Source organism: Crotalus tigris, unplaced genomic scaffold (assembly GCF_016545835.1).
Source record: "Crotalus tigris isolate CLP2741 ecotype Arizona unplaced genomic scaffold, ASM1654583v1 scf7180000018306.2785112, whole genome shotgun sequence".
In the NCBI taxonomy this organism is placed as follows: domain Eukaryota; kingdom Metazoa; phylum Chordata; class Lepidosauria; order Squamata; family Viperidae; genus Crotalus; species Crotalus tigris.
Genome location: NW_024096934.1, coordinates 372,155 through 396,132, shown reverse-complemented (window position 1 = coordinate 396,132; position 23,978 = coordinate 372,155). Strand labels below are relative to the sequence as shown.

The following is a 23,978-nucleotide window of genomic DNA, read 5'->3' as shown; positions in this document are numbered from 1 at the left end:
CGGATGGAAACTGACCAAAGAAAGAAGCAGCCTAGAACTAAGGAGAAATTTTCTGACAGATAGAACAATTAATCAGTGGAACAACCTGCCTCCAGAAGCAGTAAATGCTCCAACACTGGAGGCTTTGAAGAAGAGACTGGACAGCCATTTGGCTGAAATGGTATAGGGTTTCCTGCCTGGGCAGGGGGTTGGATTAGATGACCTCCAAGGTCCCTTCCACCTTTATGATGATGATGATGTGGTTTATATTGGTCTTTTGTTGACCTGGTGCTTTCCCAGTGGACTGTGAACCCTGGGTGATTATCTCCAATTTAGAGCACCTGACTGGGAAATCTGTGCCATGCAAGGTTAAATAAGCGTTGGTCCAGATCTCACGTGCCTTTCATGTGCCTTTCAGTCAATTGCAGAAGCCGTTTATTGCTGCTGGAAGTGGATCCACGTAAAACCCACTTGCTCCCCAACAAGTGGGATACGGGCGCCATCTTGTGTCCCATCTGTATACAGGACACAAGAAAGTCAAATAAAATGGGTTAAATCAAATTGTGTGGGGTTTGGGCTTAACAACAATAATAATAAAGTTGGAAGGGACCTTGGAGGTCATTGAGTCCAACCCGCTGTTCAGGCAGGAAACCCTACACCATTTCGGACAAATGTCTGCCCAGTCTCTTCTTAAAAACTTCCAGTGTTGGAGCATTCACAGCTTCTGGAGGCAGGTTGTTCCACTGGTTAATTGTTCTAACGGTCAGGAAATTTCTCCTTAGTTCTAGGTTGCTTCTCTCCTTGATTAGTTTCCATTCGTTGCTTCTTGTCCTGCCTTCAGGCGCCTTGGAAAATAGCTTGACTCCCTCTTCTTTGTGGCAGCCCTTGAGATACTGGAACACTGCTATCACTCCGTCTCTTCATTAAACTAGATATACCCAATTCCAGCAACCGTTACTTGTATGCTTTAGCCTCCAGTCCCCTAATCATCTTTGTTGCTTTTCTCTGTACTCTTTCTAGAGTCTCAGCATCTTTTTTACATCGTGGTGACCAAATAGCTTATATGAAAGTAACATATCACAAAAATTGAGTAAATACAGGTAGTCCTCGACTTACAACAATTCACTTAGGGACTGTCTAAAGTTACAACGGCACTGAAAGAAGTGACTTTCACACTTACGACTGTTGCAGTTATCCACAGGGTCACGGGATCAAAAGTCAGACGCTTGGCAACGGCCTTATATTTGTGACGGTCGCGGTGTCCCCGGGGGGATGTCACGTGATCTCCTTTTGCGACCTTCTGAAAGGCAAAGTCAATGGGGGAAGCCATATTCCTTTAACAACCGTGTTACTAACTTAACAACTGTGGCAAGAAGAGTCATAAAATGGGGGGAGGGCAAAACTCAACAAATTTCTCACTTGGCAACATAAATCTGGGGCTCAGTTGTAGCCTGTACTCATGTTTTTCAACTTTGGTGACTTTGTGGAAATTCATCTCCCAGAATTCCCCACCCAGCATGCTATATCGTAGGGGAGCTGTGCTAATGATGAGGCAGCCAAAAATTAATGAGTTGTAGTTCACAAAGCTTTATGTCTTTTAATAAAATAAAATGTGTAACTCTGAAAAAGTGCTGTTAGATAGCTTCAGATTATTTTGGCTTATTGTGTAGAAACAACGCACTAAGACTTGGTCGATTGACACTGTTGGGTTGCCACACATAGGCCGGTTGCCAAGTGCGATATAGAAGTTATTTTTTCCAGTATCATACCTTCAAACAGTCACTAAGTGAACGGTTGTAAGTCAAGGACTCCCTGTGCCCCATGTTGTTGCTGTAGGAAAAAAACCTGCGTATTCACCCAGGCAGATGTCATAAGTTAATGACTATATTCAGTACAATACATACAAAACCAGGAACGTAGAAAATATACAGGCTGGTGAATGAAAAGAACCCGCTTCAATCGTCGAGGGTGCCTGATGTGATTCAAAGCTGAACTCCAGATCCCCTTTCAAATATTTGTCATTAAACGTACTTCCTCCATCGAAAATGTGCACCTGCTAGGAATTGCCTCCACGGGTACGGAAGCTCTAGCAAGGCACTGCAGGATCCATGTGCTTCGTTGGGATGGGTGCCCAGTAGCCCATCCTCATTGTAGTTTTGATCCTCCTGGAAAAGGCACGGAGAACGTATGTGCTCTGGGAGATCAGAGGCTGCTGTAGCTGGCAATCACTTGTTCCAAGGTGGTGAAACAGCCCAGAAAATCGTCTTCTTCAATTCCAAATTTTGAATACTGGTGGATGTAAGCCCTGCGTGGAAGGAACAAGAGGCTTTGGTGAGCAAGAGAGTCTGGCCCGTATCAAATTATCCATGGCTCCTTGGAGGGAAAGTAATTGTGGGCAGAATACAATGTTGGCTTGGATTAATGTTACAGATTGAAACACGCATAAAGGAATAGAAGTAGGGTAGAGTAGAGTAGAGTAGAGTAGAGTAGAGTAGAATAGAATGGAAGTAGAATAGAATAGAATGGAATGGAATGGAAGTAGAATAGAATAGAATAGAATAGAATAGAATAGAATAGAATAGAATAGAATGGAATATAGAATAGAATAGAATGGAATGGAATGGAATATAGAATAGAATGGAATGGAATATAAAATAGAATAGAATAGAATGGAATATAGAATAGAATACAATGGAATGGAATATAAAATAGAATAGAATAGAATGGAATGGAATATAGAATAGAATAGAATAGAATAGAATAGAATAGAATATAACAGAACAGAACAGAACGGAACAGAATATAGAATAGAATAGAATGGAATGGAATATAAAATAGAATAGAATAGAATGGAATGGAATGGAATATAGAATAGAATAGAATAGAATAGAATAGAATAGAATAGAATAGAACAGAACAGAATAGGAGCTGGAAGGAACCTTGGAGGTCTTCTAGTCCAGCCCCCTGCTCAAGCAGGAGAATCTAAACCATCTCAGACAAGTGACTGTCTAGCCTCTTCTTAAAAATCTCCAGTGATGGAGCACCCACGATTTCTGGTGGCAAGCTGTTCCACTGGTTGATTGTCCTCACTGTCAGGAGGTTTCTCCTTGATTCCGGGTTGCTTTTCTCCTTGATCAATTTCCAGCCATCGTTTCTCGTCCTTCCTTCTGGTGCTTTAGAGAATAACTTGACCCCCCCTCCCTTCTTTGTGGCAGCCCCTTAAATACTGGAACACTACTATCACGTCTCCCCTATTTCTTCTTTTCTCTAGACTGGCCATTCCCAAGGTTTGCAGCCATAGGAAATAAGCCCTGGCTGTTCTTTGGAAGGACAGATCTGGAAGCCGAGGCTCAAATACAGGTAGCCCTAGACCAGGGGTAGGCAACCTTGGCTCTTTTATGACTCGTGGACTTCAATCCACAGAATTCCTGAGCCAGCAGCTGGCTCAGGAATTCTGGGAATTGAAGTCCACGAGTCATAAAAGAGCCAAGGTTGCCTACCCCTGCCCTAGATTTACAACCGCAATTGAGCCCGAGTTCATGTTGTTAAGTGAAACATTTGCTAAGTGAGTTTTGCCTCATTCTTTCTTGCCCCGGTTGTTAAGTGAATCACCGCAGTTGTTAAGTTAGTAACATGCTTGTTAAATGAATCTGGCTTCCCCATTGACTTTGCTCGTCAGAAGGTCGCAAAAATTGATAAAGTGACCCCGGGACACTGCGACCGTCATAAATACAAGTCAGTTGCCAAGTCTCTGAATTTTGATCACGTGACCATGGGGATGCTGCAACGGTCAAGTGTGAAAAAAAATATTATAATTCACTTTTTTTTTGGGTGCTGTGGTAACTTTGAACCGTCACTAAATGAACTGCTGAAAGTCAAAGACTGCTGATATTTTGGCCACAAAATGAGAAGAGAGAAGACTCCTTGTAAAAGACCCCGATGTTGGGAAAGACGGAAGGTAAACGGAGAAGGGGACGGCCGAGGATGAGATGGTTAGATGGTGTCATCAAGGCAAAATTCTGGAAGATAGCGGAGGGGGGGGGCTGGCATGCCGTTGTTCATGGGGGTTGTGAAGAATCAGCCATAATTGCCTAGTTTAATGAAGAGAAGGATGAGGGGGGACATGATAGCAGTGCTCCAATACGTCAGGGGCTGCCCCAAAGAAGAGGGAGTCAAGCTATTCTCCAAAGTGCCTGAAGGTAGGACAAGAAGCAACGGTGGAAACTAATCAAAGAGAGAAGCAACCTAGAACTAAGGGGAAACTTCCTGACAGTGAGAACAATTAACCAGTGGAACAACCTGCCTCCAGAAGCGGTGAATGCTCCAACACTGGAGGTCTTTAAGAAGAGACTGGACAGCCATTTGTCTGAAGTGGTATAGGGTTTCCTGCCTGATCAGGGGGTTGGACTAGATAACCTCCAAGGTCCCTTCCAACTACTACTACCACTTCTTATTCTTCTTATTATCATTATCATCATTATTATTCAACTGAACAACAGATTGAAAGGCAGAAACGTTGATGCGTTTTTTTTCAGCCTGAGTAGGACTGGAGATAAGACACCCTTTCCTTGCTGTCTGCCTCTTTCCTAAATTGAACCAGGCTTGCAATTACCGGTAGTCCTCCTTACAATCATAATTGTAAGGGAGCAGCAACTGTTGTAAGTACATGCCAGTCGCCAAGCAATTTTTGCCAGTTTTGATCACACAACCCTGGGGGATGCTAGAGTGGTCAGAAGTGGGAAAACTGGCCATAAGTTGCTTTTTTCCAGTGCCGCTGTAACTTTGAACCGTCACTAAATGGATGGTTGTTAAGTTGACGGCTGCCTGTAGTGCGATTTATACTTCCCACGTTCAGAGTATGTGCTTTCCCTGGTCCCACTCACCACTCCCACCAAAACAATTACATAGAAACTCACCAAGGAGAGAAGCAACCTAGAACTAAAGAGAAACTTTCTGACAGTTAGAACAATTAACCAGTGGAACTACCTGCCTCCAGAAGCGGTGAATGCTCCAACACTGGAGGTTTTTAAGAAGAGACTGGACAGCCATTTGTCCGAAATGGTATAGGGTTTCCTGCCTGAGCAGGGAGTTGGACTAGATGACCTCCAAGGTCCCTTCCAACATTATTATTATTACTACTACTACTATTATTACTATTATTATTGATCATCGCACAGTCAGCCAGATGTTCAGACTGGATTTCGCATTTTTGTCTACCTATCAAGTCCTTCCCAAGGACCTGGGATAGGCAGATGTGGATGTTTGATGGTATTACAGATATCGTCGCAGGATGCTATTATTATTATTATTGTTATTATTGTTATTATTATTATTATATCGGCTCAAATTATTATTATTTTTTTAAAAAAACAAATTTAATTCTTCTCAACTTACTTGGAAGCAAACATTTTCCAGGCTTTTCCCACTAGGCTGTTGAGCGGATTGAGCAAAAACTGGCTATTGCTGACCAGACAGGCTGATTTTTCATACTTATTAAAAGCTCTGGGCGTCTTCCAGATGCTCAAGGCCTGTGGAGGGTTGAGCCAGGAAGTGTACAAGGCTGGATCTTGGAAACCTCCTGTAAGAGACAAGAAAAGGCCACATTAGACCGAAGGATTATAGGCTAGTCCTCATTTAGCGACCACAAATGGGACTAGCAACTTGGTTGCTAACTAAGCAGAAAAGCACGCAACTGCGACTGGGCTTATGACCTTACAGGCAGTCCTCGACTTACAACACTTCATTTAGTGACTGTTCCAAGCTACAATGGCACCAAGACTTAGGAGCGTTTTTCACACTTACGACCGTTGCAGCATCCCCACGATCACATGATCAAAATTCGGAGGCTTGGCAACTGACTCACATTTATGACAGTTGCAGTGTCCCCGGGGTTGTGTGATTCCCCCCTCTGGGGACCTTCTGACAAGCAAAGTCAAAGAGGAAGCCAGATTCACTTAACAACCGTGTCGCTAACCTAATAACAGCAGTGATTCACTTAACAACTGAGGCCAGAAAAGTCGTAAAATGGGGCAAACCTCTCCTTAACAACCGCCTCGCTTAGCCACAGAAATGTTGGGCTCAGTTGTGGTGGTAAGTCTACCACTACCTGCATTTCCCCTTCAGTCGTTAAACGAAGCAACACAGTCAGTAAGGGGAAAAACACACAACTGCAGCTTAAGATTTTGTTTCTGTCTTCTGCATTAACTCAGCTGCTCACAAAAGGAAATAGAATAGAATAGAGCTGGAGGGATTTTGGAGGTCTTCTAGTCCAGCCCTCTGCTCGAGTAGGAGAACCTATACTATCTCAGACAAGTGACTATCTAGCCTCTTCTTAAAGACCTCCAGCAATGGGGCGCCCATGATTTCTGGTGGCAAGCTGTTCCACTGGTTGATTGTCCTCACTGTCAGGAAGTTTCTCCTTAATTCCAGGTTGCTTCTCTCTTTGATCAGCTTTCAACCATTGTTTCTTGTCCTTCCCTCTGGTGCTCTGGTGAATAACATGACCCCCTCTTCTTTGTGGCAGCCCCTCAAATACTGCAATATTGCTATCATGTCTCCCCTATTTCTTCTTTTCTTTAGACTAGCCAAACCCAAGTCCCACAGCCGTTCTTCGTATGTTTTAGTATCCAGGCCTTTGATCATCTTAATTGGTCTTCTCTGAATCTTTTCCAAACTCTCAACATCTTTTTTGTGATAAAGTGACCAAAATTGGCTGCAGTATTCCAGGTGTGTTCTTACTAGGGTATGAGCACCTGTCGTTTAGTGTGCGAGACTGACAATCCCGTGACTGCAGGACTGTGCAGTGAGCGTTAAGTGCCAGGATTATTTTTTTAGCAATGTCATAACTGTGAACATAATTGGGTATGTCTAGTTTCATGAAGAGAAGGACGAGGGGGGACATGATAGCAGTGTTCCAGTATCTCAGGGGCTGGCACAAAGAAGAGGGAGTCAAGCTATTCTCCAAAGCACCTGAAGGCAGGACAAGAAGGAACAGATGGAACTAACCAAGGAGAGAAGCAACCTAGAATTAAGGAGAAACTTCCTGATAGTGAGAACAATTAACCAGTGGAACAACCTGCCTCCAGAAGCGGTGAATGCTCCAACACTGGAGGTTTTTAAGAAGAGACTGGACAGCCATTTGTTTGAAATGGTATAGGGCTTCCTGCCTAAGCAGGGGGTTGGACTAGATGACCTCCAAGGTCCCTTCCAACTTTATTATTATTTATTATATGAACAGTCGCTACAAAGGGCAGTCGGTAAGCAAGGAACACCTGCTCAGGTTATCCTCGACTTATGACCACAATGGGAACAGAATGTATTTTGCTAAGCAAGGCAGCTGTTAAGTGAGTCCTAGCTAACCTGACTTTTTGTCGTGGTTGTTAAACGAATCACTGCAGCTTTTAAGTCAATTGCGTGGTCGTTAAGAGAATTCAACTTCTCCAGTTGACTTTCCTTGTCAGAGGCCAGCTGAGGTAACAAGGATGACCACATGACCCCCAACTGTTATAAATACAACTTGACAACTGCACTGAAAAAGTGGTCTGCAATCAGTCCTCACACTTACGATGCTGCAGCAACTCCACGGTCACGCGAACAAACTTTCGACGCTTGGCAACCAGCTAATATTTATGACGGTTGCAGCATCACCATTAGCGATTTTCCCAGCCCGCTTCCAACAAGCAATGGAGGGAAGTTGGATTTGCTTAATGACCATGTGATTCACTTAACAACTGCAATGCTTAACAACTAGGGCAGTGATGGCGAACCTTTTAGAGACCGAGTGCCCAAAAACTGGCCCCGCCACGCCTCATGCCACGCCCCCACTCTGTCCCCCATCCCCCGCCCTGCTTGCCCACAGGACCACTCCTCACCTCCAGGGCCCGCCGCAGATCGCCCAGGCAGCCCAGCAGCGCTATGGCGGCTACACCCTCTGCTCGCGCCCTGCAGCATCAATTGCAGGATGGGGTGTGAGAGCAGAGTCTTGTCTACGCTGCCTGGCTGCCATGTCCTTCGCTGTGCTGTTCCGCATGGGCCACACTCGGGGGCGACTCTCCTCCAGGGGGGCTGCTGGAGAGGAGGGGGTCGCGGGGGGAGGCAAGGCTGGGGCAACGGCACGTGTGCCCACAGAGAGGGCTCCGAGTGCCACCTCTGGCACCCGTGCCATGGGTTCACCACCATTGAACCAGGGCAACAAAAGGTTGTAAAATTGGCACCACTCAGTAAAAATTGCCTTGCTTAGCCATCAAAACCCTGGTCGTAACGTCACGGGCTTTTTGTCCTTGACAAAATTTTGTCTCCATTCAACTCAACTCCCCCATTATTTCGAGGAGGAGCCAAGGAGGAGAAGTTAGCCAGGAGGAATGGTTGTTTGCAGCCACAGAGGAAAAGCGAACACCTGTTGTCGCTGAGTCTCACAATGCCACGGCCTTACCCAGATCTGCACACTGTACGTCCTTCCCTCGCAGAGTGACCAAATTGGCAATCGAAGTATTGAAATTAGCCGCCCGATGTAAAGAGGGCTTCTCAGCTGCAGGAAGTCTGCTGATGGGAGGCCGCACCTGCCAGTCAATACCTGTGAAGGCAAGGTGAGCAGGAAGAGCAAGTTAAGTCACTCAAGGGCTACTTGCACGGCCTCTTCCACATCTGGAGACACGCAACTGGGATTCACCTTCTTCCATTTTGGCGTTTGCAATGAGCATCTGCCGGAGGTGTTTCAGGAGCCCAGGCCAAGCAAAGGTAGTGTAAGCAAGGGAATTTTCGGACATTTGAGGGATATTCCGGAGGCCCAGCACCTTGAACTCGGGATGGGGAACTAAAGCTTCCATCAGGTCCCCTGGAAAAAAAGAAACGAAGGTTAACAGCACGGATTTACACATTGATTTCATGACATACTGCGCCCTGATGGGCCTTAAATGGAAATTGTCAAGGTAATAATTTAAGAGCTAAAAGTATGTTATGTAATGATATAATATAAAGTAATGTAAGATGATGCAATGATGGGAATGTCTCAGCAAGGTCTGTATCTCTTTAACAGCCTGAGTATAAAAGGGAAGGCTTTGCTGGAGTGTGTCTCTCTCTTCCGTTTCCTGCTGTAACTGTTGTGTGTTGGATTCTGCTGTATTACCACGTGTATGTATATTTGTTCCTGGTGTATGTTATTGTAGATAGTGTAAGACAGTGGTTCTCAACCTTTTTAATGCCGCGACCCCCAACTGGTCGTAAGTTGAGGACTACTCAACTGGTGCAGCACCGTTTGCAGAATGGGACTTTTGACGGGCTCAGCAGGGCAGAGACAGCCTGGACAATTCCTATTGGCTTTTGAAAGCCAATAGAATTAGACTCTGTTCAAGAGAGTCTATTCTATTGGCTTTCAAAAGCCAATAGAATAAAAGGGAGTGGCACAGCTAAGGAAAAGGGGGAAAAAATGGCGGACTGCATTGTTTGGCGACCCCCGTGAAATGCTCGTTCGACCCCAAATGGGGTCTCGACCCACAGGTTGAGAACCACTGGTGTAAGATAAACCACCGTTTGATACAAGCTTCTGTTTAATGTGTTAACTCCTGGGGTATCTCATGCAATAAGACTTTGCACGCTCTGACAAAAATTATACAGGTAGTCCTCGACCTACAACCACAATCAAGCTTGAAATTTCCACTGCTAAGCGAGACAGATCTTAAGTGAATTTTGCCCCATTTTACCACTTTTTTGCCCCGTTGTTAAGTGAATCTCTGCAGTAGTTAAATAAGTAACAAGGTTGTTAAGTGAATCTGGCTTCCCATTGACTTTGTTTGTCAGACGGTTGCAAAAGGGGAAATCACATGACCCCGGGGACACTGCAGCCGTCATAAGCCAGAAGACAGGCTTAAGATACAGGAGGATCTGAACTGACTTGAACACTGGGAGCTATCTAACAAAATGAAATTCAATAGTGAAAAAAGTAAGGTTCTACATTTAGGCAAGAAAAACAAAATGCACAGGTATAGTATAGGGGGTACGTTGCTCAATAGTAGTAACTGTGAGAGGGATCTTGGAGTCCTAGTGGACAATCACTTAAATAGGAGCCAGCCGTGTGCCGCAGCTGCCAAAAAATCCACACAGTGCTAGGCTGCATTAACAGAGGGATATAATCAAGATCACGTTAAGTATAATACCACTTTACAATGCCTTGGTAAGGGCACACTTGGAATACTGAATCCAGTTTTGGTCACCACAATGTAAAAAAGATGTTGAGACTCTGGGAAGAATGCAGAGAAGAGCAACAAAGATGATTAGAGGACTGGAGGCTAAAGCATATAAGGAAAGGTTGCTGGAATTGGGTATGTCTAGTTTAATGAAGAGAAGGATGAGGGGGGACATGATAGCAGTCTTCCAGTATCTCAGGGGCTGTCCCAAAGAAGAGGGAGTCAAGCTATTCTCCAAAGCACCTGAAGGCAGGACAAGAAGCAACGGATGGAAACTGATCAAGGAGAGAAGCAACCTGTAATTAAGGAGAAACTTCCTGACAGTTAGAACAATTAACCAGTGGAACAACCTGCCTCCAGAAGCGGTGAATGCTCCAACATTGGAGGTTTTTAGGAAGAGACTGGATAGCCATTTGTCTGAAATGGTATAGGGTTTCCTGCCTGAGCAGGGGGTTGGACTAGATGACCTCCAAGATCACTTCCAACATTATTATTATTATTATTATTATTATTATTACTACTACTACTACTACTACTATTACTATTATTACCATTATTACTATTACTATTATTATCAGTATTATCATTATCATTATTATTATGAGTCAAATTGACAAGCATCTGAATTTTGACCATGTGACCACGGGGGATGCTGCAACGTTTGTCAGTGTGAAAACGATCAAAGGTCACTGAGCCAGGACATTGCAACTATCATAAATATGAGTCCATTGCCAAACGATCACATTTTGATCATGTGACCCCAGGGATGCTGCAACGGTTACAAGTGTGAAAAACGGTCATAAGACACTTTTTTTTAATGCCATTGTACCTCTGAACCAGTGATTCTCAACCTTTTTAATGCTGCGACCCCCAACCGGTCGTAAGTCAAGGACTACTCAACCGGTTGTAAGTTGAGGACTACTCAACTGGTGCACCACCATTTGCAGAATGGGACTTTTGGCGGGCTCAGCAGGGCAGAGACAACCTGGACAATTCCTATTGGCTTTTGAAAGCCAATAGAATTAGACTCTATTCAAGAGAGTCTATTCTATTGGCTTTCGAAAGCCAATAGAATAAAAGGGAGTAGCACAGCTAAGGAAAAGGGGGAAAAAAATGGCGGACTACGTTGTTTGGCGACCCCCGTGAAATGGTCGTTCGACTCCAAATGGGGTCCCGACCCACAGGTTGAGAACAACTGCTCTGAACGGTCAGTAAACAAATGGTTGTAAGTTGAGGCCTACCTCTAGACTAGTATGGACCTTTTTACTAAGAAGAGGACAGAATAAGCTGATTTTTTATCTTCTGTTTTATTTTGGTTTTGCACTGTATTAGAGGATGATTTTGAGGGAAAGTAGCCTAGGCCGATGTTTCTCCAGCATCCAGAAGTTATGGATGCTCTGACCTGGAAGTTTTAAAGAAGAGATTGGACAACCATTTGTCTGAAATTGCATAGTGTTTCCTACCTCGGCAGGGGGTTGGACTAGAAGACCTCCAAGGTCCCTTCCAACTCTGTTATTCTGTTAGTCTCAACTCTGACAACTTGAAGAGATATGGACTTCAACTCCCAGAATTCCTCAAACAGCATGAGAGAACAATGGCCCCCTTCATGACTTTTGTGGACTTCAACTCCCAGAATTCCTCAGCTAGCATGGGGGAACTATGGCCCCTTCATGACTTGTGGACTTCAACTCCCAGAATTCCTCAGCGAGCATGGGGGAACTTGGCCCCTTCATGATTTGTGGACTTCAACTCCCAGAATTCCTCAGCCAGCATGGGGGAACTATGGCCCCTTCATGATTTGTGGACTTCAACTCCCAGAATTCCTCAGCCAGCCATGCTGAGGAGAAATGGAGAGGTTTCCATGCTGAGCCATACCTCTTCAAGTCGCCAAGGTTGAAAAACACTGGGCTAGACAGTTTTCAGAAGGAGAAACTAAATACCTAGAGGTGACCTGCTGTAGTGAGCCGCCCCTTCAGAGGAGTAGGCCGGCTGGAAGACGCTACCCAGCTGATGTGCGATCACTCGATTGACATCCTGGAAAGAAATCTGCTTGATGTTCATCAGCTGCAGGCAGATCTTATGGACGGCGTCGTTCTCGTGCACCAGAAGGGCATCCGAAGATTGGTATAAGTGGGAGAGCGTCAAGACAGAGTTGTAATTTTGGACAATCACCTTGAAAAGAGAGGAAGAGAAAGGAGCGGCTTTAGATACAGAGAGTCCCTGACTTAGGACTGCAACTGAGCCCAACGTTTTCACTACAAAGCGAGGAATTTGTGAAATGAATTGGGCCTCATTTTACGACAGCTTTTCACAGTCGTTGAATCGCTGCAGTTGTTATGTGAATCGCAGGGTTGCGAAGCGAACCTGGCTTCCCCCATTGATTGTCAAGAAGGAAACTTTGGCAGCTATTAAAGGGGGGGGGAAGTGTTGCTTTAGAATGGGTTAGATGGAGAAAGGAAACCTCTACGATTCCTTGAAGACCTCGAGAACCTGAAACCTTTCCAGGGACACTGCAGCAGGTGTGGAGAGACAGCAGACAGTTCCCATAACAAAGTGAAATTGTTTACATGGACTAGGGCTGTGATGGCAAACCTTTTAGAGACCAAGTGCCCAAAAACTGCCTCCCTACCCGTCCCTGCTCCACCCTGCCCACTGGGCCACCCACCACCTCCACGGCCCGCCACAGATCACCCAGGCAGCCTGTGCGCGACGGGGCGCAAGGGCAGAGTCTTGTCCCCGCTGCCCAGCTACCATGTCCTTGACTGCACTGCTTTGCGTGGGCCTCGCCCAGGGGCGACTCTCCTCTGGGGGGCTGCTGGTGAGGAGGGGGCTGTGGGAGGAGGCGGGGCTGGGGAGACGATGCGTGTGCCCACAGAGAGGGCTCCAAGTGCCGCCTCTGGCACCTGTGACATAGGTTCGCCTCCACTGGACTAAGGGGTTGACTGGAAAAATTATTGTTTAATTCTATGAACTGGTATCTGGGAACCTCAGAGTTATGCATTACTTCCCCCCCAAATCCCAGGGAAGCCTCCATGCTCACAATTTTTTTCAGGCCCACCCACCCTGCATCACCTCCTGCCCTTAGATTTCTTTTCACCCCTAAGTAAGAACATTGGGCACCCTTTAGCCAAGATCTGGGACAGTGGTTCTCAACCTGTGGGTCGGAACCCCATTTGGGGTCGAACGACCATTTCATGGGGGTCGCCAAACAACGCAGTCCGCCATTTTCCCCCCCTTTTCCTTAGCTGTGCTACTCCCTTTTATTCTATTGGCTTTTGAAAGCCAATAGAATAGACTCTCTTGAATAGAGTCTAATTCTATTGGCTTTCAAAAGCCAATAGGAATTGTCCAGGCTGTCTCTGCCCTGCTGAGCCCGCCAAAAGTCCCAGTCTGCAAACGGTGCTGCAAGTTGTCTGCAGCGAAGGCGAGCTGTCTGGAAGCTTCCACCCCTCCCTGCTGAGCAACTACTAAAAATTAAGTAAAAGAGGGCCAGGGGTGGGAGGTGGGAGGCCGGCGGGCGCAGGGAGGATTGCTGGCGCGCGTGGGGCCTGGAGGGTGCCTTATCTCCCTTGGGCTGAGCCAGCTGGTGGCCCAGCCGGTGGTCGGCCTGCGCCGTCTCTGCCGCTTGCCAGCTACGCCTCGGCTGGCGCAGGGGGCGGCACCACGCATGTGCGGCGCTCCCGGGCAGGGAAAGTCCTCGACTTACGACCAGTTGGGTAGTCCCCGACTTACGACCGGTTGGGGGTCGCGGCATTAAAAAGGTTGAGAACACTCACCTCTCCAGTTCCATATGGCCAGATAACATGGTTGAGCAGGAAGGAGTGTGGATAAGCCTCTCGTAGGGCTGCCGTCACAAAGGCCCCCAGGCCTGACCCCGTCCCACCAGCCATGCTCATGATCATCAAGAAGCCTCCGAGCCGGTCGCACTTCTCCGCTTCCGTCTGAATGAGGTTCATGATCGCCTCTTCGTGTTTGGGGCCATGGACGCAGTAACTGGGCAGAATTCGGGAAAGGAAAAAAAAGAGAAGAACCCGTGGATGGGTTACATTGTGCTAAAAACAAACGGCCTGACGTGATAAAGAATTATTGGAAACAGATACCTACTTGGCTAGGAGAACATGTTGATTTTAAAGCTGAACTTGTTTTTATTAGGTATAATGCCAGAAAAAGACTCAAAAACAAAGCTTATACTTGATTTTGCATGTCACAACAGCGGCAAGAATTATATTTGCGCAGCACGGGAAAAATTGAAGGAATGCCACCAGATGAAGAAATAATTAAAAAAATACTAGTTATAATAATAATAATAATAATGATAAAGTTGGAAGGGACCTTGGAGGTCATCTAGTCCAACCTCCTGCTCAGGCAGGAAATCCTATACCATTTCGGACAAATGGCTGTCCAGTTTCTTCTTAAAAACTTCCAGTGTTGGCGCATTCACCGCTTCTGGAGGCAGGTTGTTCCACTGGTTAATTGTTTTAACTGTCAGGAAGTTTCTCCTTAGTTCTAGGTTGCTTCTCTCCTTGATGAGTTTCCATCTGTTGCTTCTTGTCCTGCCTTCAGGCGCTTTGGAAAATAGCTTGACTCCCTCTTCTTTGTGACAGCCCCTGAGATACTAGGGGTTGGACTAGATGACCTCCAAGGTCCCTTCCAACATTATTATTATTAAATTATTTTCTTTTGTATGTCATGATGGTTATATGTCAAGGCACCCATGTAACTGGACCCCATTTTATAGGTTTTTTTCCAGCAGTTATTAATGCCATAGTCTTTAAGTGAACATCATTGTATGTTTATAGGGTGGTACAGGGTTTTCCGCCTGAGCAGATGGTTGGATTAGTCCAGGGGTAGGCAACCTTGGCTCTTTTATGACTCGTGGACTTCAACTCCCAGAATTCCTCAGCCAGCCATGCTGAGGAGAAATGGAGAGGTTTTCATGCTGGCTCAGGAATTCTGGGAGTTGAAGTCCACGAGTCATAAAAGAGCCAAGGTTGCCTACCCCTGGACTAGAACATGGATCCCCAATCTGTGAGCCGTGGGCCACTGGGCTGCGGGGGCAGGCTGGCCAGTGTGCGTGTGTGTGTGCGGGACACCCCTCACTTGTGCCAGTGCCGCGGTTGCGGGGCGCAAAAACGGGACACGGCGGCACCTCGGGGCGCAAAAATGGGACACCACTGCACCAAAACGGAACGCCACTGCAGGGCATCAGGGTGCAAAAATGGGTCACCACTGCACTGCAGGGCACAAAGTGGACCACCACTGTGCTGCAAGGCGTAAAAACGGCCACCACCGTGTCACGCCGAAACAAGGTGCTGTGCCCGCAGGAACAGGGCAGGGCTAGTATCACGTGGGCGCTAACCCTGCCCCATTTATGGCTTACACGTGCTCGCGGCCCCATGCACACATGTAAAATGCTTTCCCCTCCCTTTTCCTCCGGTCCACCAACCAGCAAAACTAGAAGACCTCCAAGGTTCTTTCCAACTCTCTTATTCTGTTGTAAAGTTAATCTTTGCTTAATTGCAAAACAGCAGGCTTCTTTTGGCAGCTGTTCTTTGAAGAACCCATTGGAGAAAGAAATAAAAGAGTTGTTAAGTTTTGTTAAGTTGTTAAGTTTTGATGGCCGTCACACGTACCCGTTTGCCCAATTGTTTCCTGATCCTTGTTTCTGACAGAAGGCAGACTGGGGGCCGTATCTCCAGTTCCCAGTTCTTGAGGCAAAGGATAAAGTCTGGTTGATCACTTTAGGTTCCATGTCGACCAGAACAGCCCGGGCAACCATACCTAAGTAGGAAAAAGAGAAAAATGGGGGGGACACCCCTTTTTACAATTCTATATTGAAAAACAAAATAGGAAATACAGACAGTCCTCAAATTACGACAAGTGAGCCCAAAATTCCTGTTCTTAAGTGAGACATTTGTTAAGTGAGTTTTACGATGTTTCTTGCTCGCAGTTTTTAAGTGAATCATTGCAGCTGATATTAGTAGTAGTAGTAATAATAATAGTAATAATAATAATAATAAAATTGGAAGGGACCTTGGAGGTCATCGAGTCCAACCCCCTGCTCAGGCAAGAAACCCTACACCATTTTGGACAAATGGCTGTCCAGTCTCTTCTTAAAAACTTCCAGTGTTGGAGCATTCACTGCTTCTGGAGGCAGGTTGTTCCACTGGTTAAGTCTTCTAGTAACCCTGTTCTTAAGTGAATCTGGCTCCCCCCATTGACTTTGCTTATCACAAGGTCGCAAAAGGGGATCACATGACTCCCGGGCACCATAATGGTCATAAGTATGAACCAGTTGCCAAGCGTCTGAATTTTGATCACATGATCGTGGGGACGTTGCATACGTAGGTCGTAACTGTGAAAAATGGTCATAAGTCACTTTTTTCAGTGCCTTTGTAACTTTGAGCAGTCACTAAATGAACTGTTGTAAGTCAGGTACAGGTGTACAGGTGGTCCTCGACTTATGACTGCAATGGAGCCTGCCCATTGGGGTGGTAATGAACTATTTAAAGTCATTTTATGACCCATTTTGTCTGAAATGGTATAGGGTTTCCTACCTGAGCAGGGGGTTGGACTAGATGACCTCCAAGGTCCCTTCCAACTTATTATTATTATTATTATTATTATTGATCATCGCACAGTCAGCCAGATGGTCAGACTGGATCTGGCATTTTCGTCTACCTATCGAGTCCTTCCCAAGGACCTGGGATAGGCAGATGTGGATATTTGATGGTATTACAGATATCGTCGCAGGATGGAAGCAGTTCCTAGTAAGGCCGCCTTTTGCAAATGACTAATGGCGAATTTGTCAATGCCGATGGTGTTCAAGTGGTGCTCCAGTTGTTTTGGGATTGCACCCAAGGAGCCTATGACTATTGGTACTACCCTTGCTTGCCTTTGTCACAGTCTTTCTATTTCTATTTGTAGGTCTTTGTATTTTGTTATCTTCTCCAGTTCTTTCTCCTCTATTCTGCTGTCTCCAGGCACTGCCACGTCCACTATCCAGACTTTTTTGTCATTACTATTATTGATCATCGCACAGTCAGCCAGATGTTCAGACTGGATTTGGCATTTTGTCTACCTATCGAGTCCTTCCCAAGGACCTGGGATAGGCAGATGTGGATGTTTGATGGTATCACAGATATCGTCGCAGGATGGAAGCGGTTCCTAGTAAGGCCGCCTTTTGCACATGACTAATGGCGAATTTGTCAATGCCAATGGTGTTCAAGTGGTGCTCCAGTTGTTGTTGTTGTTATTGTTATTAATGCACCTTTTTTGCAACAGTTGTTAAGGGAATACCACAGCTGTGAAGCAAGCCATGGTTTGCTAGGGGCACGGTTTTGCTGAAAACTGGAAGTAAACGTTGGTTTTCAGCAAAACCATTTTACAACACGGTCATGTGACCGTGGAACACTGCAAATGGCCCTAAATGTGCCCAGGGGGCTGTTGAGCTCCCAAATTTTGGTCATGTGACTGTGAAGAGAGGGGCCTCTTGGAATTTTGAATCTGGGTCATTGTTATATGAATCTGGCTTCCTCCATTGACTTATTAGAAGCCGGCAAGGAAAGCCACAAATGGTGATCCTGTGGCCCCAAGACATTGCAACCATTATACTAGCCATGTCAGTTGCCAAGTGCCCACATTTTGATTAGGTTGGCCATAAGGATGTGGTGGTGGTCTTAAGTGCGAGGATTGCTTGTAAGTCACTTTTTTCAGTGCTGTTGTAACTTCAAGTGCTCTGTATAGGCAAGGTCCCATGCTCCATCAGTCTTCTCAAGCCTGGGTGTGTCATAGTCTCAATTCTCCTTTGGGGGCTCCAAACGTGCTTTTTCAAGAGGCAACTGGACTTTCTTGTTTTTCCTTTAAAGATGTTTCGCTTTTCATCCAAGAAGCTTCTTCAGCTGTGACTGGATGGTGGGGAATGGAAGGATTTATGCTCCTTGAAGACAGCTGGTCATTTGCATTCCTTTTACAGAGCCATTGAGACCATCTGGAGGTTTGTCTGTGTCCTCAGGGTCACCCGAGTGGTGCAAATGGGTGGGGAGCCTTCTTGGCACTGCTGAAAGGACCGTGTTGTAGACTGGAGATAAATGATGCCGTATCCCTCCCCCTCTGTTGAGAGAGGGCTGTTCAGTTTTGACATAGATGGCCTCTTTGACCCCTCTTTCAAACCAGCGGTCCTCCCTGTCCAAAATGTGGACCCAAACAAACCTCCAAGTGGCCTCAACGACTCTCCAAAAGAATCCAACTTTCACAGCCATACATTGCAACTGGGAAAACCATGGCCTGGACTATACGCACTTTTGTTGCCAGGGTGATGTCTCTGCTTCTTAGTATGCTGTCTAGATTTGCCATAGCTTTCCTCCCCAGGAGCAAGCGTCTTTTAATTTCTTGGCTGCAGTCCCCATCTGAGGTGATGATGACTTATTACCTCCAGCTTTTTCCTCAAAGAAACGTTCTTTACAAGCTGCCTGGTAAGAGTCATTCTCCTTCTTGGAGCAGAACCCCTGGGAGCTGTGGAGGTCTGTGTAGATAGTATCAAACACCTCACGCCCAATTTGGTTGCCACACTGGCCAAGTTGAATGGCTACGATGGACATTCTCAGCCGCCTTGCCCTGAAGAAGAAGAGACCAAGCTTCAATCAACATCTTAAACCTGGAATCCGGCAGCACCAATTTTATTTACTGATTCACAGAACAATGTGTGGAAAAACAAATTCTTAAGAGGAGCATGTGAGCAAACTAGAAACATAGAAGGAATTTGTGCTAACTGAGGCAGCCTTGGAGTACAGGCAGTCCTCGACTTACAACCACAATTGAGCCCCAAATTTCTGTTGTTAAGTGAGGCATTTCTTAAGTGAGTTTTGTCCCATTTTATGATCTTTCTTGCCACAGCTGTTATATCAGGATAATGATTTAAAGGCTAAACAGCTTATGTAATGATGTAATGTAATGTAAGGTGAATGATGCAATGTTAGAAATGACTCAACAGGTGTGTATCCCTTTAAGAGTATAAAAGGGAAGATTTTTGCTGGAGTCTTTCTTTCTTGTCCAGTTGACTACTGTAATTGCTGTATATTGGAGTTTGCTGTTTCAAAATGTCTATGTATTTTGTTTCTAGTATTTGTATATAGTGTAATATAAACCACCATTTAAATACAAACCACTGTTTACTGTATTTACTCCTGGGTTACCTCAGTACAATAAGACTGTGCGTGCTCTGACATGTTAAGTGAATCACTGCAGTGGTTAAGATAGTAACACAATTGTTAAGTGAATGTAACTTCCGCATTGACTTTGTTTATCAGAAGGTCACAAAAGGGGATCACATTACCCCAGGACACAAAAACGTTCATAAATATGAACCAGCTGCCAAGCACCTGAATTTTGAACACAAGATCATGGGGATGCTGCAAAGGTCGTAACTGTGAAAAATAGTCGTAAGTCCCTTTTTTCCATGCTGCTATAACTCTGAACGGTCACCACATATACTTTTGTAAGTCAAGAACTACCTATAAATACCATAGTGAGTTTTGATTATTGGTTTGGGGTCCTGTGTTCTGATTCCACACCAACACACACAAATCATTATATTACAGGTAGTCCCCAACTTATAACTATTTGTTTAGTGACCATTCAAAGTTACAAAGGAACTGAAAAAGTAACTTATGACCATTTTTCACACCTAAAACTGTGGCAACACCCCCATGGTCACATGATCAAAATTCAGAAGCTTGGCAACTGGCCTGTATTTATGACGGCTGCAGCGCCCTGGGGTCACGTGATCCCCTTTTGCGACCTCCTAACGAGCAAAGTCCATGGGGAAACCAGATTCACTTAACAACCATGTTATTAACTTAACTGCAGTGATTCACTTAACAACTGTGCCAAGAAAGGTTGTAACATGAGGCAAAACTTACTTAACTGTCTTGCTTATAAATATATATAATAGCTAAGACCACACATTGCTCCTTGAAGCACGAAGCTGAAAACACCAGCCTGAAGATGACGAATGGGACTTCGTCCAAACGTTGCCAAGACACTTCCAATTTTACGCGGGAGAAAACCCGAACAACCAAAGACCTACATATATATAGCCACAGGTTCTCTCCTGATAGCTAACAGAGTGGGAGAGAACCTGTGGCTTAGAGGTTATAACAACTGCCTAACATGCAGATAAGCCCAGGTTCGAATCAGAAGAGTAAGTCTGGCTGAAGAGAGTTAACGGAATTCGAAATAGCTATACTCTCTCTTTATTCTTTGTTAGCAACCTAAATATATATATATATATATATTTACCTTGAATGTACCCCTGTCAGCCCAAATATGGGAGAAAGAAATCTTCTTTCTTTTTCTTTTGCCTGTATCAGCTCAATCTAGAGCCATCCACAAGCAGCAGTCGCCAACTGCGACATCATTTTACATTTTTATATATATATAAAATTGGAAGTGTCTTGGCGACGTTTCGACGAAGTCCCATTCGTCATCTTCAGGCTGGTGCTTTCAGCTTCGTGCTTTGAGCAGCAATGTGTGGTCTTAGCTGTTTATTCCTTTTAACTGCCAGTGGGGGTATGAACTGATTGGGTGGGAGCTTGGCTGTGTTCTGATTGGGTGGAGGTGTGTTCTGAATGGTTAGGGGCTTGGCTGTGCTCTGATTGGCTGGGGGAGTGTTCTGTTTGGTTGTGCTCAGGTTAGTCTGAGTTGCAGAGGGGTTTAAGATTTTGGGCTGCCTTGCTATTTTCTGGCTTCGCGTTCGTGGTCGTGTCTCCTCTTCATGGAGGGTGTCAGTTTGCTTCATGTATGGATTGGAGGGGTTTAAAGTGGCTAATGATGCAGCTGTGGTCTGGCTTCTGGTTTGTGGTCGTGCCTCGTCATCGGTGTGGCTTTGGGTTTGTTTTTTGCGTGGATGTGTGGTGGTGACATCCTGTGTGGTTTTTGTGAGTGTGGGTCTGGTATCATTTTTTGTGTTAGGGAGTCGTTTGTCAATAAGGGCGGGTTTCCAAATGGCTGGTAGGCGGGAGGTATCATCTCGCTTGTTCATGCTGTGTGGGCGTTTTTCTATCTCGATGGCTTCTCTGATTATTCTGTTATTAAAATGTTCACTTTTGGCAATGGTTCTGGTATTTTTAAAGTCAATTTCATGTCCTGTGGCTTTAAGGTGTTGGACCAGGGAAGATGTTGGTTCCTCTTTTTTGACTGAGTTCTTATGTTCTTCAATGCGTGCACTTATTCTTCTGTTGGTTTGTCCGATGTATGTGGTGGGACAAGTGGTGCATGGGATTTCGTATACTCCTTGATTTTCTAATTCAATTTTATCTTTGGGGTTTCTAAGGATGGTGGATATTTTTCTGTTTGTGCAGAATGCTGTTTTGATGTTGTGTTTATGGAGGATCTTACTGATTCTGTCTGTGGTGCCTTTTATGTATGGGAGGAGGGCTTTGCCGTTTTCTTGTTCTTTGTCTTGGATTTTAGTGGGGGTTTCTTTTTGGATTAGGTTTGTAATCTTATTTCTATGGAATCCATTGGATGTTAGTACATTGGTGAGAGTGTGTAGTTCGGGTTTTAGGTGTTGTTCGTCAGCTAAGCGTTTTGTTCTGGAGATGAGTGTCTTGGCTACAGAGTTGATCTGTGCTGGGTGGTGGTGTGAGAGAGCGTGCAGATAGCGGTTTGTGTGTGTTTTCTTCTGGTAGATGGTGTGTCCTAGGGAGCCATTGGATTTCTTGTAGACTAAGACATCCAGGAAGGGAAGTTGGTTGTTAGCTTCTGTTTCCATGGTGAACTGTATTTTGGGGTGTAGGCTGTTGAGGTGTGTGAGGAAGTTGTCCAGTTTTTCTTTCCCATGTGGCCAGATTATGAAGGTGTCGTCTACGTATCTGAGCCAGAGTTTGGGTTTGTGATCCGATTTTTCTAGAGCTTGGGTTTCAAAGTGTTCCATGTAGAGGTTGGCAATGACAGGTGAGAGGGGTGATCCCATGGGTGCTCCTTCTGTTTGTTTGTATTTTTGTCCATTATAGATGAAGTATGTGTTGGATAGGCAGTGGTTGGTCAGATCTAAGATGTGTTTGGGGGGGTTATATTTGTTTTGAATAGCTGTCAAGGCTTCTTTGATAGGCACTTGGGTGAAGAGGGATATGACATCGAAGCTCACTAGTAGGTCGCTGGGCTGTAAGTTTTGTTTCTTTATGATCTCTATAAACTGGAATGAGTTTTTTACGTGTGAGGTGATGGATTCTGCATAGGGCTGTAGTTGTTTGGCGAGAAATTTGGCTAGGTTTTGTAGAGGTGAGCCTATGGAGCTGACTATAGGTCTGAGTGGGGTTCCTTCTTTGGAAGATGACAAATGGGACTTCGTCGAAACGTCACCAAGACACTTCCAATTTTACGTGGGAGAAAACCCAAATAACCAAAGACCTACATACATACATACATACATATATACATATACAGGCTATCAAACAGTTGTTAGTTTATTAAACAGTTGTTTTTATATTTATCCCGGTGTTCGACTATTTTCCTCAACATATACATACATATATATATATTAACAAATAAAAGAAAAAACGAACACCAGGATATAATAAACCAGCCTGTTTAATATAAACAAGCCTGTGGTTAAGAAGAGTCACTAAGCTTTCATCCGGCCAAAAAACTGCCAGCATCATCAGAGTTAGAATAGCAGATAGGGAAGGCAGCTCATATAGCCTCCTGCCTCTGCGCCCGGCTCCTTGAGCGTGTCATCGGCCCGTTGATTGTATTAATCCGTATCGCATAGAGTTGTTCTGCATCAGGCAAACTGTCTTTGACTCAACTGGTTGTGTATATATACATACATATACATATACATACACACACACACACACACACACACACACACACACATACATATATATATATAAAATATTGTTAATATAATCTTAATACATGTGTGTGCCTTTGAGTCAGACATACAGTATAATTATAATTGCACAAGTTGCTTATAAATTTAGCATATAAGTTTAATAAATAAAAATTTAGAATTGAGAGTCTGACATATACATATACCAAACTTTATACTTAGCACACAATAGACAACAACCAAATCTTACTATTAAGTCGAATTCTTACCGACTAGCATGCTCTATTACTGTATACTAAATATATTAAAATAAATGTTTATATATTACTTTACTAATGGAAAGAAACCAACCTCCTGCTGAAAAGAAAAGCAGCCTGTAATATTATAAGACAAGTTATTAGCAAAATATGTTTGATTACGAATTCGAAAATAGTTCTCAGAAAGGCAAATTTAAATTAGAAAACCACACCGCGTAAATTCTTAGCTGTATTATGGACAGCTGACATAGTTAGCCACATATGCCCATATATATAATATATATCCACGTTCTACATGTATATCCTATATAAAAATATATATTATACAACAGCCCGTTTTACCCGGTTTTTTTCTTCGTCCCACGGCGCATGCGCCTAAGTTCTCACGCCTCCCTCCACGCTTCCTTCTTTGCGTATCCCCAAGCAACAGTCACGGCCCTTTCGACTCATTTCGCGCATGCGCCCCCCAGGCCGTCGGCTGAGGCGGGAAAATCAGTCTCGAAAGAATTATCCGAGAAAAGGGCAAGTCGGCTGCCTCAGTCGCGAGCTCGACGCATGCGTCCTATCGACGCCGGCGCACTTGAACCCGCCTTCCAGTCCCAGTTATCGAGCGACCGCCAAGTCCGGGTGGTACGCGTGCGCGCGGAGTCGGAGCGCCCTTCCACCCATTGCGCTTGCGCGGATCGAGGCGGCTCCTCCTCCTCTAGGATGGCCACGGCGACGACG

The 23,978-nt window shown here is 45.0% G+C and overlaps 1 protein-coding gene across 2 annotated transcripts; it reads right to left on the bottom strand.

Moving 5' to 3' along the window:
- Nucleotides 1–1,546: 1,546 nt before the first annotated feature.
- TUBD1 (tubulin delta 1) lies at nucleotides 1,547–23,954 on the bottom strand. Of its 2 annotated transcripts, XM_039349999.1 has the most exons (9): nucleotides 23,595–23,954; nucleotides 18,592–18,776; nucleotides 15,794–15,941; nucleotides 13,937–14,153; nucleotides 12,101–12,332; nucleotides 8,648–8,812; nucleotides 8,411–8,551; nucleotides 5,374–5,557; nucleotides 1,547–2,284 (listed from the first exon to the last, which is right to left on the bottom strand). In XM_039349999.1, the coding sequence occupies exons 1-9, from the start codon at nucleotides 23,621–23,623 to the stop codon at nucleotides 2,182–2,184; spliced, it is 1,404 nt and encodes a 467-aa protein (XP_039205933.1). In that variant the 5' UTR covers nucleotides 23,624–23,954; the 3' UTR covers nucleotides 1,547–2,181. The 2 variants fall into 2 exon arrangements, with proteins under 2 accessions (XP_039205933.1, XP_039205934.1); XM_039350000.1 differs by lacking the exons at nucleotides 18,592–18,776; nucleotides 23,595–23,954 and adding an exon at nucleotides 18,462–18,481.
- Between the last annotated feature and the right edge of the window lie 24 nt (nucleotides 23,955–23,978).